This window comes from Taudactylus pleione, unplaced genomic scaffold (assembly GCF_031769625.1).
Source record: "Taudactylus pleione unplaced genomic scaffold, aTauple2 ptg000634l, whole genome shotgun sequence".
Classification (NCBI taxonomy): domain Eukaryota; kingdom Metazoa; phylum Chordata; class Amphibia; order Anura; family Myobatrachidae; genus Taudactylus; species Taudactylus pleione.
This window is the reverse complement of record NW_028285036.1, coordinates 1,057,791-1,074,728: the sequence shown is the minus strand read 5'-3', so window position 1 is coordinate 1,074,728 and position 16,938 is coordinate 1,057,791. Positions and strand designations below refer to the sequence as shown.

Here is a 16,938-nt window from a genome sequence, read left to right as displayed (position 1 = left end):
TGAAACTGAAACAAGCGGAAGGTCCTGTCAGATTTGGGGAAATCAGCCTGATACCCCCCAAAAGATGGGGGGGTTAGCTATGGTACCCCCCGATTTGGCTTGCTGAAGGTATTTGGTGTTTTTAAACGGGCTCAATAGCTGCTAAATAGCGTTTTTGTATAATTGGTGATGAATAGTAATCAGGCTTTTTTTTTTTTTTCCAGAAAAAACTTATCCCAGCAAATTTGGGGTACTAGCATATTTTAAAGTTGCTAAAATTAAGTTTAAAAAAAATTGTGAAAAATCCACGTGTCGCAAGCACCTGCAATCTAAAAAAAAACACCTGGGGCATACTTGGGGGACCCCCCTAGAGTCTAGTTTTTAACTTTGTCCCCAACTCGTTTAATTTTGGGGGCGAGGGAAAAAATTTTTTTTATTTTTTGGTGTCCTTAAGTGTTCTTTTTTTATTTTTTGACGCCGTTTACCTTTTGGGGGACTGTTTTAAGGCTGCACGGGGGGACCCGCAATGTTGCACCCCAAAATCCCAATTCTGCACTTTTTTCCGCCTGATATTCATAGGCAAAACTTTTTTGCCTATTACATTGCGTTGACTTTCCACCTAGGCGGAAAGTCTTTCAAACTGAATACGGCGATACTTTTCCGCCTGGCGAAACGACGTCCTCGGCGAAACTTTTTCGTCGATTCTGGCTTTTCGCTCCAAATTGAATACGGGCCTAAATTGGAGAGATATTTTTGTTTGCGCCTTTTTGTCCGTTTTATCAACGTTAAATATTCCGGGGCAAGATGGAATGGTTTTATTAAGTAACTGGATCAGCTCTTATAGTATATCAGTTTATGGCCACAGCCCGCCCCACCTGGAGGGTAACAGTTATGACATATGGCAGTGGTTCCCAAACTGGGTGCTATGGTACCCTGCGATCCCTCGGCACTTGCAGGAATGCCTTAGGTTGATGGTCAAGTACCAAATGAAATGATTTTTAGTCAGTATGATAGGCAAAACCAGGGCTAATGGCTGCCAATCAAAAATACACAATTTACTTCATTTAATTTTTGCTGAATTTCTCAATAAGTAACATTTGGCCCAGGGTTGCAGTGGAAAAAATGCTGATACTCTAGGGGGGGGGGTGGGGTGGGCCGTAATTTCAAAAAGTTTGGGAACCACTGACCTATGGACTGTGCCCCTCTCTCAGGAACACTGGATGCTGAGATGTTACCTCATAAAATCCTCTGCTCTCCCTCTGTTTAATTAAAAAAAAAAAAAAAAAAAAATGGATCGAAGCCTAAATAAATATATATAATTTTATGTTGTGAGGGGATGGATGATCTGACTATTTTTGTGTTTTTTTTATTCCTAAATGATTTAACTTTAGTGTGTTATTCTGAATCTGTTTATAGAAGTTGCTTACTGCCTGCTTCCATATTTCCTTACACTAGGACGGGGTTTCCAAGTTTCGGTCCTCAAGGCCCCCTAACAGTCAAGTTTTTGTTTTTTTTAGGATAGCCATGGGTGTGCAAATGATATAATGGCACTGACTGAGGCACTAATAAAGTAACCTGTGCTTAAGCAAGAAAATCCTTTAAACCCTGGACTGTTAGGGTGCCTTGGGGTCCAAATCCGGGAGCCCCTGTGCTAGTATACAATTTTTCTTGGCTTTCAGCTCATCCTCATGTAAACCCCCTTTCACACTATAAGCAATAACCCGAGTTACTGTGCAGGGTGAAAGGGCCGGGTTGAGCGACCCAGCATTTCAACCCTGGTCACAAGAAGGGTTGAATGCGGTTTCAACCCGGCTCGTGATGCAGTGTGAACGAGTAACCTGGGTGGATGCGACCTGGGATCCTGTTCACTGCATAGGAAGAGCCGGTGCTTGAAGAGTATCTAATCTCCAAGTTCCGGCTCAGTACATGATGGCGATGACATTATTGCCGGGCCGGGTCACCTGTCTGAAAGGGGTCGCACCTGGGATGGACCTGGCATTGGAATGTGAAAGGGGTAGTAGTCTCGTGTTTTCGCTAAGAGCGAACCTGCATAGTAAAAGGTCATTTTACATTACTGCTATATCCAGAAATGCCTGTTGTTCATATATATATATATTTAGACGGCACAATTCACATATGACGCAGTATTGGTGGTCCACCCTGCTTACATCTAGTAGTGCGCACACTATCCAAAACGAGGTGCACTGGGTGGGCGAAGATGTGGAAAACCCTGAAATGCCGCCATGTGTAGATGTCACGTCGATGTCCAACATCCCAGCCACGCTGACACCACCCTGGTCATTAGAATAACTTGTCATCTCTCTTATTTTCAAAATATAAGGTGATTACATATACAAATATTGTTCTGTCATTGATGTAGCTTTGATGGCCATATTAGTAAGTCGGCATACACCGCCCACTGCTCAGTACAGGTACCATTGTTTATTCTCTTAGAGCCCGGCTGTCACTAATGGAAGTGTGATGATGCTATCGCACAGGTTCTCAAACTCGGTCCTCAGGACCCCAAACGATGCATGTTTTCCATGTCTCCACAATAAATAAAGTGAAATAATTAGCTCCACCTGTGGACTTTTTAAAATGTGTCAGTGAGTAATGACTACACCTGTGCACCTGCTGGGTGACCTGCAAAACATGACCTGTGTGGGGTCCTGAGGACCGAGTTTGAGAACCACTGTCCTATCTCAATTCAAAGGACAAGATATGTATGATGTCATTAGAGGGCAAAACATGACATCATTGGCAAGTTCCAGAAAAGTCTGACTATGTGAGCGAGCAGGTGGGAGTCAAAAGCAGACCCCCCCTACGTTTCTAAATAGGCCAGGCCTGGCCAACCTGTGGCTCTCCAGCTGTTGTGAAACTACAAGTCCCAGCATGCTCTGACACAGTTTTAGCATTCCCTAATATCAAAACTTGGGGCATACTGGGACGTGTAGTTTCACAATAGCTGTGGAATCGCAGGCCTGCCAAAGGCTGTACACGGGAATTCCATAATCTATAGTGTAGTATACGGTCCATTACGCTGCCCTAGGCCCAGCTGTAAACATAAGCTGCTGGGGGGTAATGTCCTTATAGCGGCTCCCATACCCTGGGCGTCGCTCCCCTCTATCACAGCACGGCTGTCCGGCCGTCGCTCCCCTCTATATCGCAGCACGACTGTCCAGGCGTTGCTCCCTTTCCCCTCTATATCGCAGCACGACTGTCCGGGCGTCGCTCCCCTCTATATCGCAGCACGGCTGTCCGGGCGTCGCTCCCCTCTATCACAGCACGGCTGTCCGGGCGTCGCTCCCCTCTATATCGCAGCACAGCTGTCCGGGCGTCGCTCCCCTCTATCGCAGCACGGCTGTCCGGGCGTCGCTCCCCTCTATATCGCAGCACGACTGTCCAGGCGTTGCTCCCTTTCCCCTCTATATCGCAGCACGACTGTCCGGGCGTCGCTCCCCTCTATATCGCAGCACAGCTGTCCGGGCGTCGCTCCCCTCTATCGCAGCACGGCTGTCCGGGCGTCGCTCCCCTCTATATCGCAGCACGGCTGTCCGGGCGTCGCTCCCCTCTATATCGCAGCACGGCTGTCCGGGCGTCGCTCCCCTCTATATCGCAGCACGGCTGTCCGGGCGTCGCTCCCCTCTATATCGCAGCACGGCTGTCCGGGCGTCGCTCCCCTCTATATCGCAGCACGGCTGTCCGGGCGTCGCTCCCCTCTATATCGCAGCACGGCTGTCCGGGCGTCGCTCCCCTCTATATCGCAGCACGGCTGTCCGGGCGTCCCTCCCCTCTATATCGCAACACGGCTGTCCGGGCGTCTCTCCCCTCTATATCGCAGCACGGCTGTCCGGGCGTCGCTCCCCTCTATATCGCAGCACGGCTGTCCGGGCGTCGCTCCCCTCTATATCGCAGCACGGCTGTCCGGGCGTCGCTCCCCTCTATATCGCGGCACGGCTGTCTGGGCGTCGCTCCCCTCTATATCGCGGCACGGCTGTCTGGGCGTCGCTCCCCTCTATATCGCGGCACGGCTGTCTGGGCGTCGCTCCCCTCTATATCGCGGCACAGCTGTCCGGGCGTCGCTCCCCTCTATATCGCAGCACGGCATGGTTGTTCAGGTGTAGCTAGAATTGTTGCCTAAATGAGGCCCAAAATGTTTTCTACAAGTCTCTTTGCTGAACAAAACGCCCTACAACGGAGGGGACAGCGCATAGCATTTACTAACCCTGCATTCATGTCATCCAATCATCAATGTGCATCTAGCTGTACTGTGAGTCTGATAAAGAAAGCAAGCATCTGATTGGTTGCTATGATTTAGTGGCAGGGTCATCTGTACATATGAACATGTTCCTGATATCCAGGGCTTGGGTAGCACTATTCTATTAAAGTCAGTGCTAACAGCTGCATTAGGATAGTAATTAAGTGGACTTATCCTTATATTACTATATCCTGCACTAAGAGCTCATTGCTGAGGTTATTGCAGATCAATCTGAGCGTAGTTTTAGGGGAAAATGTAATAATTTAATTAAATGGGTTGGCGTGCAAGAAAATGCTAGGAGCTGGGGATTTCATGGGCAAATTACAATTTTTGCACAGTGCATAACCTTCCAATTCCCCACTGCCCCTGCACACCTACTGTAGGTGCTTTTCTTATTTACAGAGTTGGGGCAATATTCGGATTTCGGAGCAAATGTGAAATGGCCCCCCCCCCCCCCCCAAAAAAAAAGTAGCATTTTGCTAGCTATTCAGAGTTGGCCAAAAACATCAGGTGCGACTAACTCTGAATGGCTAGAAAATGTGCCTCCCGCCCCACGCAGGTAACAGGACGTGGATGCGCCAATACTGCGACAGGAGTTGCAGCATTACCGGGACTACACAGCGCGCTGAAAACCACAGGATGCAATTCATACACACTACAGTATTGGCCGGAGAGTGCAGATAAGTCCCCATGATGCTTGGAGCCTGTTACATGTAACCTACTTAAAACTCTGCACCAGTTTATTGATTATGAATAGTAAGCAAGAGGCCCCTTATAATGCTTTAACACAGTGGTTTCCAATATGGGTACTGTGGCACCCTGTGGTGCCACGGAGTACTTGCAGTAGGCACATCAAGATTCAGGGAAAATTTGTGAGTGTGATGTTCAGGGGGCAACCCCAAATTATTACCTTTTAAGGTGGTAATCTGCATTGAGAAAAAGATACAACGACTTCCTGATTACAAGCGTATAGCCGTGAGGGTATTCATTCAGGAAGCCGGCGGACACAATGCCGACCGCTGGCTTCCAGACTACTTAATCCCGGCGAGGGTTAAATGACAAGCGTCTAAATCTAGACGCCTGTTATTTTACCGACGCCGGGAGTCCAGTGCTCAGCATTCCGATCGAAGGGATGCCGTGCGCCGACGCGGATAGCCACGGGTGGCGGGGGGAAGGGTTAGGTTTAGGGCTCCCGGGGGGGGATTTAGGGTTAGGCACCCTCCCCGGGAGGTTAGGGGAATGGGGTGTTAGGGTTAGGCACCCCCCCCGGGGGACTTAGGTTTAGGCGGCGGGGAAGGGGGGGATTAGCTTTAGGCACTTAGAGGGGGGATTAGAGTTAGGCACAGGCGGGGAGATTAGGGTTAGGCTAGGGGAAGGGGGTGTTAGGTTTAAGTGGTGGGGAAGGGGGGAGGTTAGGGTTAGGCACCCTAAAGGAGGGTTAGGGGGTAAAATTAGGTTAGTGAATACTTACCTTTAGGACGATCGGGATTTCCTCCTCTGCCGCTGCCAGGATTTGAACCACCAGCCGCGTGGTAAATCATACCGATTCCGCTGTGAGTTAGATGTGTGTGTGGGGGGGCAGCCCCAATAAACTGTTTCTTCACATATTTGGTGGAGGGTCTGACCGATATAAAGGAGGGTACATTTATAAGACTTTATTTGTACTTCTATAACAGGATTACACAGGTTCATATTAACAAGGGAGAACAACTTATTCATATTCAAGCGCCATTGGATTCGTTCCATTTTTTATTTGTATTGTATTTTAAACACTGAGGTGCGTAGTGTGATCAGATTCCCGCATCAGCAGCTGAAACTCATCACCAACATGTCGCGGTGTACGGTGATAACGTTGCTGCACAATAACGCCAGGGCCACACTCAGCCAACCACATTTGTGAGTTGTACGGCGCTAAGAATAGGGAACTTCCTGGACCATCCTCCCTCCAGCCCTGACCTGGCGCTGAGTGATTTCCATCTCTTTGGACCATTGAGGAAACTCCTGGGTGGAAGGTGATTTGCAACTAATGGTGAAGTTCAGCAACCGCCATGTCCTGGCTTCACAAGCTATACACACATTTCTTCTATGCCGGGATAGGTGCCCTGGTGTACCGTAGGAACAAATACTTAGACAAGTATGGGGACTATGGAGAAATAATCTGTACCAAGGCCATACTAATGATCATAACTTTATGTACGAGGTGAATAAATGTTAATGAGAGGTCCTGTTACCTTATTTATTGCACCACCCTCGTACAGTCTCTATTGTGTATCAATATTGTTCATTTAGGCAATGGGGGTGCGACCACATAAACAGCTACTATAAGAGTAATTAGCAAAGGTGGAGGTCAGTAGTTATCTTAGGGTGGGGTGATGAATTACAAGAAAAAATAATTTGTTTTCTTAATAACATTAGTAAATATTAAAGCTGCATACACACAACGATTTTGTTACCAACGATTTTTATGAACGATTATCTGTCAGATTTTTTAAAGTGTAATGAACGATTTTTTTGAACTACAAATGATTTTTGCATATTCCCTTAATGAAAATCGTTCGGTTGACAAGTCTGACTGAACTACAAACGTGAACGCGCATGAACGATTATCGTTTGACTCAGAAAGTGAGTGATTTTTTAAAACAATTATTGTTAAACGATAACGTTTAACGATAATCGTTCAAAAAATCGTTGTGTGTGTATGCAGCTTTAAGGTGCGTACACACTAGACAATATGCTCCCTGAGCGATATCGTCTAGTGTGTCCCTGGCAGGCTGTGCTCAATGTCGTACATGACATTGAGCACAGCCGCTGAACGATATCATTAACGATATAGTTCAGCGCCGGGCTCTCTCCCCCTTTCCCCAACATGCAGCAACCTGACGACGTCGTCAGGTTGGCCTGCATGTTAACCCGATGAACGATAATGACGAACGACCCGCGGGAACGCGTGTCGTTGTTATCGTTCATCGTGTTGGTGTAAAAAGTGGACGACTGAACGATATCGTTATCGTTCAGTCGTCCACTTTAATCGCCCAGTGTGTACGCACCGATAAAATGAAGTAATATGTAAGTCAAGACCGATTATAGAGGCTGCTTCCCAGAATGATGCAGAGCGTTCTGGCACCGTTCGTCCAATGAAATGATAGGTGTGTATTTTCCTGACCAATAGTAATAATAATAGGTTATTATCCTGTATTGTGGGGATTCCAATGTGGGTGTCTCGTTACAGGGTGATACAACATATATAGCGGCTTCCATACCCTGGATCAGGGCTCAGGTGCTCATAGTATTCATTTCTGAGTCTTTTCACTGATCCCTTCAATCCCTGAAACTAGTTATAATAAAATGATAATAATTTTATTTATATAGCGCTTTCCTCCAATAGGACTCAAGGCGCTTATGGAAATTAAACAAAAAGGTCCCGGGCTGCGTGCCGCTGAGAACCACCGGATTTACGCATCCAGCGCATTTCCTCTATCAGCCCCTGTGTACTATATTATATACAGATTGTGGCAGCGCCCGGTTCCTATAACGTAAAAATCTCAGACGTTCCTTTCTCATGTTCTAAGTGGAACAAGAAGAGTGACAGAATATAACCGGCTGGTGTAGGTCAGCGTTAGCTGCTGTGGAACTACACATCCCAGCATGGCTTGCCACAGTTTTAGCATGCTCTAACAGCAAAACTGGAAGGGCATGCTGGGATGTGTAGTTCCACCGCACCTTCAGTACCATACGTTGCCTACCCCTGGTGTAGGTTACAGGTGAATCTGTAACTGATGAAACAAACCCGTTTTTCAAATGTAACAAAACAGCCTCAGATCAATGCTAGATTGTACATCTCTGTTAGCGTTCCCTTTAAATTAAATATAAAAATATTCATTCTGGTTGTAAGAAAAAACATCCAGGGGTTTACTGACGTTTCCGGCATTTGTTTAAGGCCAACATTTTAAAGGGTGAAACTTTTAATAGTAAATTAAAAAGGTGCTATGCTATCAAAAGCCCTCTTAAATATTGGGCTTAAACTCGCCTTAGTAAATAAGACTAGCTCTAGTCACGTGACCCAAATAAAGCAGCCAGTGAGGGGGGGGGGATTTGGATGCCTGCAAAATACTCTGTGCAGTCCAAAGTGTGTCTATTTTTTAGGGGGGTGGGGGGGGGATTTTGCCAGAAAACAGGGACTTCCTGCTTTTTGACAGTGGGGTTTGATTTACTAAATATTATATATCACAATATCCCTTTTGGTCTCATTTATATTATTATTATCGTTTATATGGCGCCACGAATGTTCCGCAGCGCCTTACATAGTACATAAACAAATAAGTGACTTACACTACATTATAATACAATACAGGACCAGGACATGGATAATACATATTGCTACATTAGTGACCATAACACCCAGATAAGCAATAGAGCATAAGCACCAAGTGTTAGGTGCCCTAGTGGGGGGTAAGAAGTAGATGACAGTAAAGTAAGGAGAAGCACAAGAGGGTAGAGGGCCCTGCTCGCAAGAGCTTATATTCTAAAGGGGAGGGGCAGACAAACATGTGTGACACAGATGGGGTAGTCCGGACTACAACTCCCAGAATTTCCTTAGCAGCATCCCTGGGCTGTGCCCACCGGAGAGGAAGTACATTCACACACGTATTGGCTAACAGAGGGCCTGATTCAGAGCCGGACGCTATTTGCGGACGCTCGTTCAGAAAAAGGGGCTGGCTATTTAAATTGACGCTGCTTTGTTAATTATGCACACCATTAAAACACCGGTTTTGACCGTTTGGCACGCCTGCGTTCGGATCTCCACTCCCCGTTTTCAAGCACCTTCCCCTGTTACCACCCACAAACGCCTCATCCTGTCACTCAAATTAGCAGGCATTCGCTATTTTGCGAGCACACGATTTCCGACCGCACTGACTGGTTGGCGCATGCGCATTACGACCCATACGCATGCGCAGATGTGGGAACATCGCTCAGAGCGAACGAGCGGCTCTGAATCAGGCCCCGTGAGCGTAAGCTCTGCGCCAGTTTTCATAGCATAACTTACATGAATTCCCTCTGCGCTCGCCCAGAAAGGGAACAGACGCTTTTGCTCCTATACAGATTTTCGTGGTTAAAAATCTGGGTGTAAGCGTATCTGACGTATGCCCGGCGTATACTGCGCACGGATGCGTATCCGTATATATACGGACTGCGCTGTTTGTGCCTGAAAATTGTATTTTTAATGTCAATTCTGCTCATTTAGCAGCCAACTCTGCGTCATACCTAAGGGGTAGATTTACTAACCCGCACAGAATGGAGCTTTAGCACGCCGTCTGCTGCATAATGTGGATTGTGTAACAAGACTGTATTGGTGGATTCCTGGAACTGACATTTCCAGTTTGGGCTCCAGCATCAGCCATTCCCTATTGTCTCCCTGACCACACATGAAGCAGCACACCCCCCCCCCCCCCCCCCCCTGCTCACCAGCCGCAGGCCAGGCTGTCGCCATGGATAAGGCATACACAGGCTGCGGATACAGGGAGAGAGAGGGCTGGTGAGTGCTTTTACTTCTCTTAATGGAAAAGTTAAATTCATGCGGAGTTTAAACCCCAGGGGCCAAATGTAACAGCCTGCGATTGGCGGGAGCCGGCGCGTTCCCGGCAAGATAGTAGAATCAGTGTAAACTCGAAGGCAAAACAAATCTGGTTCTGCCTTTAAACTAATTGGCGCTTTAAATGTAGTGACTATCTTGCTGGAATCGCTCTCGCAAATTGCGGACGGTTACATTTGACCATTGGAGGTCATTTTTGGGAACAATTCATAGGTGTCTGTAAGGGTTTGACCACACAGAATTACTTTTACGGGTGTAAGCAGAGCATTTTGACCTTGAAGACCAGTGTGTACTTAAGCTGGGTACACACTGCACGGATATATCTGCAGATGGTGGTCGTTCATACACACTGAGCGACCATTATCTGTCTCTGGCTGGGGGGCGTGTCCCGCCCCCCTCCCCGCAGCCTCTGCTGCATGTGTACGGGCGGTCGGCAGATATATCTGCCATTGGCTGTGCAGCACAGCCGACGCGATATGTCTGTAAACCACGTCGTTCACAGACATATCGCTGGTACACACTGGCCGACGGGCACCAGATATAGATCAACTGATCGGCCAATATATCGGCCAGCTTCAGATCCGTGGGTGAATTAGTTTTGCAGTGATGAGTTATATTTATTATACGCTAAGGGTCTTATGCAGAGTTTAATGTAAGCTCGTTTGCAGAGCGTATCTTGCACGTTTTTGTACGGCGCATGCTCTGCTACTGAGCACACGCAAGTACGGGCAAGTAGTATGCGGAGCCGGCCGCATCTCATTTTGCATCTACACTTGCCGCAGAAGAGGCGCAACATGGTGGCAGGCAAAACTCTGTGCGTCGTATTGCGGGTTATGTACAAAGAGATGTGGACTGGTGACGACGATGACTAGTAGGCAGTAGCCAATCAAGCGTACACCCGGGTGCATCACAAGATGCGCACAGCTCCGCTGCAGGAGTGCAGACAGTGCAGGAGCGCGTATAGCCGGCTTGCGTTCATCTACGCATCAGGCGCTAAGTGCTTTCTCCTTTTACTGTACTCAACTTTTAGGGCTGAACTATAATCTGCATTCAAGTTCATCTAAAGTCTTAGATTATGTGCCTCGTGCCTCTGTGAGGCCTCTCCTAGTGAACGGGCTATGGTGGACACAATGCTGATTTTTTTGCAGTAGGCCGATGATTGTTATACCGCGCAGGAGTCTGAGTCGTGCTGCAAATGTGCCGCAATGGATTAAAGACAGTGGTTATAGTGTAGATAGGGAAGCAGAATGATTGACAGGTAGTGAGCGTTTGTGGAAGGTAACGGGGTGGCGAGTCAAATACAGGCATGGCCGTGACGGGGGGGTGCAGCCAGTAACTGCGTCCTTGTACACAGCAGTACTGGCCCAGGCGTCTTATTTCCGATGGACATAGGTTGCTCAGAGGATGGATTGTGCGACCCATGGTACGGATTTGTACGCTAGTGCCAGATCAGAGACGCAGCCGATGGACGTCTCTGTACAAATCTCGGTGACTGCGACATTAGCCTATCTTCTCCTTTCCGCTACATACAAAATCGTGGCGGCGACTGGATCTGCGTCCACCTCTAAAGCAGGTCCTATATTACCAACAATATTGGTTATGCCCATAGAGAGTGTGATATCCGATCTATCATCACCGTTATCACATAAGTAGTAATTAGAGGTTTGCAAATGATTGTTCTAACATTTCTGCCAGTAAGAAAAGCTTATAATATAGTCTGTATCTCGTTCTTACCGTTAGAAGCTCACGAGTGGCGGTGATGGGGCCCTTGGGCCCAGGGAATGTTCATTCTATTTATTCTCAATTATCTTTTATTTATATATTTAAATGTAAGGTGCCACAAGGGTTCCAGTAGCAAAGTACAAGGGGATAAAATAGACTACAGGATACGTAAGTACAGGTAGTATATTCATTCACGTAATTACAGTGACCAGTTACCATAATTATGGAGAGAAGCCTAAAGAAGAGAGGGCCCTGATCACATGAGCTGACAATCTATAGGGCATACGGGTGGACACAATGGGGAGAGGAGGCAGGTGGAGGGGTGGTTAGCTGGAATGCAGAAACGAGGGCACGTTTGATGGCGATAAGGCTGGGTGAGAGGCTAATGGCACGAGGGAGGGGGTTGCAGAGGTTAGGACTGCCCTCGGCCCCCTGATTTTTGTATTGCGGCTTTCATAGCTGAACATCTGGGCCTGGTTCTGAGTCGCACGCAGTGCTGATATTCGCGCGAATGGTCGCTGTTTTTCAGCTGCCAATCCCTGTAAGTCGCTAAAAAGTCACACAGCACATGTGGCGCACAGTGTACGCATGAAGGCACACCAGCGACGGAGAAGCACAATGTCCAAAGTGTATTGGAAATGTATAGCGCGTTCCTGGGCGGTGACTATTCAGCCGCACAAAAATGGTCCGTCTAATGGGCGTGTACAAAATGGACTGGACTTATATGGAAGAGGCGCTGATGAGGGCGTATGACAACTGTAATGTGAAATAAAAAGAGAATTCATACTACAGGTATTAGAATGCAACAGCCAAAATATAACATAAAAGGCAACTATAAGAGCAGTAAGTCGGAAAAGCGCGTGGAGACGAGCAGGATCCTTTGGACGGGCACCAATCACTCCAAACATCAGCCTGAGAGCGCAGAGAGACGCCAGACCTGGGCTCTGTCCTTCCCCGCAGAGAGACGCCTGACCTGGGCTCTGTCCTTCCCCGCAGAGAGACGCCTGACCTGGGCTCTGTCCTTCCCCGCAGAGAGACGCCTGACCTGGGCTCTGTCCTTCCCCGCAGAGAGACGCCTGACCTGGGCTCTGTCCTTCCCCGCAGAGAGACGCCTGACCTGGGCTCTGTCCTTCCCCGCAGAGAGACGCCTGACCTGGGCTCTGTCCTTCCCCGCAGAGAGACGCCTGACCTGGGCTCTGTCCTTCCCCGCAGAGAGACGCCTGACCTGGGCTCTGTCCTTCCCCGCAGAGAGACGCCTGACCTGGGCTCTGTCCTTCCCCGCAGAGAGACGCCTGACCTGGCCTCTGTCCTTCCCCGCAGAGAGACGCCTGACCTGGGCTCTGTCCTTCCCCGCAGAGAGACGCCTGACCTGGCCTCTGTCCTTCCCCGCAGAGAGACGCCTGACCTGGGCTCTGTCCTTCCCCGCAGAGAGACGCCTGACCTGGGCTCTGTCCTTCCCCGCAGAGAGACGCCTGACCTGGGCTCTGTCCTTCCCCGCAGAGAGACGCCTGACCTGGGCTCTGTCCTTCCCCGCAGAGAGACGCCTGACCTGGGCTCTGTCCTTCCCTTTGCTGACATTTTGCTATTTATTTTTTTATCACTTTGTTTTTATTGTTTTGCTTTGAGTTTAAGGAACTTATTCAATACAAATGTGTCCTCATACATCTAGCCTCCTTGTGTGTTACACAGCCCTTCTAGTCGTGCCATGCTGTGGCGTGACTCTATAGCGCCGAGCGTCTTTTCATGCTACTTTTTACCTTCAAATGAGTCTTATATGCACAGTGATGTGAATAGGACACACAAGCAGCTTCTGCTGATTAAAATGACATGCAGCCTATATTCTGTGTGCGACTACGGCTGTATCTGCACGCAAAACGCTACATTACAGTGCCACAGCCGCTGACGCTATAACAGGCTGCACGTGAAGGAGGGTGATCACATGACCGCCGTCATACATACAGATTACAGTATGTACATTTCCAGTGCTAGAATATCCTGAAGCCTCGTAAGAAATTATTAGCAATTACATTTCTCATTCTCCTAGTTACAGCCTGCAGTACCTGAAGTTTGCCAGACGGTGGCTCTGCAACACTAATAGTAAAATAATACAGAATTGTTTCTTTAAAGACCAGCTCATCTGGAACGGAGCTTTGTGTATATAAAAAAGCTTTAAAAAAAATAAAATAAATAGAATCATAATAACAATTAAAAACACATTAGTAAATCTCGGACACCTGTCACTCCAATGTAATATGTAGTCATGTTTGGACTCTCTTCTGCCCCTCCCGTTTCTGTATTATAGGTCGTGTTGATTATATGTTTATGTTGCGCTTATTTTGATGTTGCAATAAAATGTCTGCTTGGTTGTGTTTAGTTTTTTTCTTTGCAACAAATGTAGGAATAAGAATTGATATTGTATAAAATTTAATATTTCCTATACAATAACTCAATATAAGTAGCCAAATAATGTGATGAAAGTAAAGCTTTGAGCAGGAAGTCCTAAAGCATAAATTATTACACCGTATTCTAATAATAATATTTATATAGCTCTATTCACCCAATAGGACTCAATGGGGTCAATCCTATTATGTGCGAGTTGCCATTGCAATGGCGTTAAAACACCGGCAACGGACCGGCTCCTTGCACCCTTTGCATCCCGCCCCAAGCCCGAAGCAAAATTCAGCGAATTCGGGCTGCCGTAAAGTGCGGCCATTGCCACGATGACTCGCACCGGCGAGATCATTGCGGCTAATAGGATTGACCCCAAAGTGCTTTACATTTAACCCCCCCACAATAGATGGAAAATAAATGTAGGAACTATTAGACTACAGATAAGAGGGCTAAGCATTTGGGATGTATGTTCCTGTACCGTTATTGTATGAGCCTGGGCTGTACATTAATATATCATCGCATGTTGTCTCTTTTTAGGTGGAGGGACGTCTGCTGCACAACACCCCGGCCATGCTGTGCTCCCCCCGGCCTGTTCCCTTGCTGTCCGATCCCCCCGTCCACTCCCAGGGCTTCACCCCCCGCGGCCTCCATAGCATATTACTCAAGGAGCCACCTCACACCGAGGCTAAGCTGGAGCTGCGGAGGAAACTGAGGAACCCCCTGAACACACAGCTGCCCCCTGCTCCCACCCTGGGCTACCTGACTTGGCTAGAGGTCAGCAGGCTGCCCCCTCTCCTCCCTCTGCGCCCAGACAGACCGTATGACAGCGCGGTGTGGAGGCGGCTGACCGCAGCCCCAGAGGGCAGAGGACCCCGTAACCCCATCCCTCCCCCATCGCGCATGGAGGCGAATACATGGGATAGGTTTGTTCGCTGTAGCGGAATCCGGAGGGATGAGAGGGAATCGCGGTCATTACGTATACGTAGCCACGGAAGAGCGCCCCCTACAGACTCTCATGGGAACATCATTCCCCCTGAAGGCTTCAAACGGTGAGAGGGATGAATCTTTTAGTCACTGCTGTACTGGGCAACACGCAGAGGTCGTTGGAGGCCCATGATGTTTATAGTACAGATGTGCGCAGACCCCAGTGTTTTGGCAAAACCACCCTCAAGTGTTTAGGTTTCGGATTTCTTTAAAATTTATAAAAACAGCTAAAATAATGTCATTAGGACCTGATTGGACCCGGAATCCCAAAGTTCGGATGTGTTCGGTCTTCAGGAAAACTGAGCGGCACATGTCTAGTTTATAGGCCCTGGGGCTAGTGCCCCCCCCCCCCGGCTACAGTCCCGCAGCAGCTGGCGAGCATCAATTATCTATTGCTTCCAGAAGATATCAATGAATGGCACCATTGATGGCTAATTTTATCCTTTAACATTTCTGTAAATAGCGCCAGCTGATTCCATTGCGCTTTACAATTGGGAACAAAGCGGGAGCAAGACGAAGCTGGGGAATAACAGACGGACAGAGAGGGAAGAGGTCCCTGCTCGCCGGCTAACAATCTATAGGGAATATAGGAGTTTGGTGCAGAGCCTAGTGCAGTGCTCTGTTCTTTGTGTAACCGCTCAACTGCTAATACGGAACAGCAGAGCCGTTGGCGTGGGGCATGTATCTCCCAAAGTGCAATGACGCCTGCATATAGTATTGGTCGGTCCAGTGTAAGAGACTATAGAAGACAGGGACCAGAATCATAAGTAAGTCACAGGGTTAAAGGTTATTATTTTTCAAGTGACCCTGTGCTTAGTATCTCACAGTATTACTGATTAATGCAATAGTTTCACTCATTAGAGAAATGAGGTAATGCCATCACCGGAAGGATTCTCTACAGTAAAAGTAGTATCTGCAATGCTTTCTTTTGTGTATTATAAGAACCCATGTACTTGTGGGATATCAGGAAGGATGATGTCACTATCATGATGTTGAAAAATAGGTTTATATGTGACTTGTCCCTTCTGTGTGTTTCGACAGGTACCCGACGCCGAGTTTAGGGACTGTTACTGGCTCCGAGCTGCCGGCCTCTGTACCCGTGGAATCGGGTTTTTTCTCTGAGCCGAAACATCAGTACAAACCCCATAAACTGACCCTACAGGAAAACACCCCCAATTATAACCTAATCCTACAGAGGTATCGGGAGCTAGAGGGGAGAGCACGGAGCGTGGTGCCCTATAACAGCAGGGATAACACCCCGAGGACGCCCATGCAATAAACCCACCTGCTGTCATGCTTAGGGGCAATGCAATTTCATTTTCTATTAAAACCCAAACAATGTATAGGAATTATACATAACTACTGTATATATATATTGTCATCCACTAACATTTTATTTACATTTGCACTGAATCACAGCAACCAATCAGCAATTAGCTCTTACATATGCAGTGCACTTAGACAGTGAAAGCCACAGTGTGATTGGTTGCTGCGGTTCAATGCAAATAGAGCAACTAAAGTTAGTATATGACATGATTGTGGTTTCCCTATATTGTGCCTGGGTGGTTTTCACAATGTCAGGCAGCCGTGTCACTCTCCTCTGATCTGCAAACTCTCGGAGTGACGCGACGCAGGGACAATGTGCTGTCTACAATAAACAATGTGAACTTGTAATAAGTGAGTGTGATCCCTGCTGTGTTTTTCTGCACATGTCAAAGTTGGAGCCTGTAACCAGAAAACATTGAGCCCTATAGTAAAATAAAATATATATATTTTGTTAGTTGTTTTTTTTTTATTAAATGAGGTGAGAACACGGCCGCTAATGGCCCGTGGGCCTGATTAAGAATTAGCAGCAAATCAAAAGAAGGAGCAAAAAAAGAGCAATTTGCTCCTAGAACAAGCCATGTTGCACTGTAAGGGGGTGCAAATACATGTATTATTTTTGAATGGCGGGTAAAAATTGTCTGCTACTTCATGTCGCCCACAAATGCTGGGCAGCTTATTCTTAAGCTGG

At 47.6% G+C, this 16,938-nt stretch overlaps 1 protein-coding gene across 1 annotated transcript; it reads left to right on the top strand.

Annotated features, from left to right (window-relative positions):
• Positions 1 to 9,709: 9,709 nt before the first annotated feature.
• TEX52 (testis expressed 52) lies at positions 9,710 to 16,667 on the top strand. Its single transcript, XM_088454868.1, has 3 exons — positions 9,710 to 9,770; positions 14,478 to 14,989; positions 15,966 to 16,667. The coding sequence occupies exons 2-3, from the start codon at positions 14,511 to 14,513 to the stop codon at positions 16,201 to 16,203; spliced, it is 717 nt and encodes a 238-aa protein (XP_088310994.1). The 5' UTR covers positions 9,710 to 9,770; positions 14,478 to 14,510; the 3' UTR covers positions 16,204 to 16,667.
• Positions 16,668 to 16,938: the final 271 nt, after the last annotated feature.

Coding starts and splice junctions, on each gene's coding strand:
- TEX52 (XM_088454868.1), top strand. CDS start 14,511: ATGCTGTGCTCCCCCCGGCCTGTTCCCTTGCTGTCCGATCCCCCCGTC. Junction 14,990..15,965: donor CCCCCTGAAGGCTTCAAACG/GTGAGAGGGATG, acceptor GTGTTTCGACAG/GTACCCGACGCCGAGTTTAG.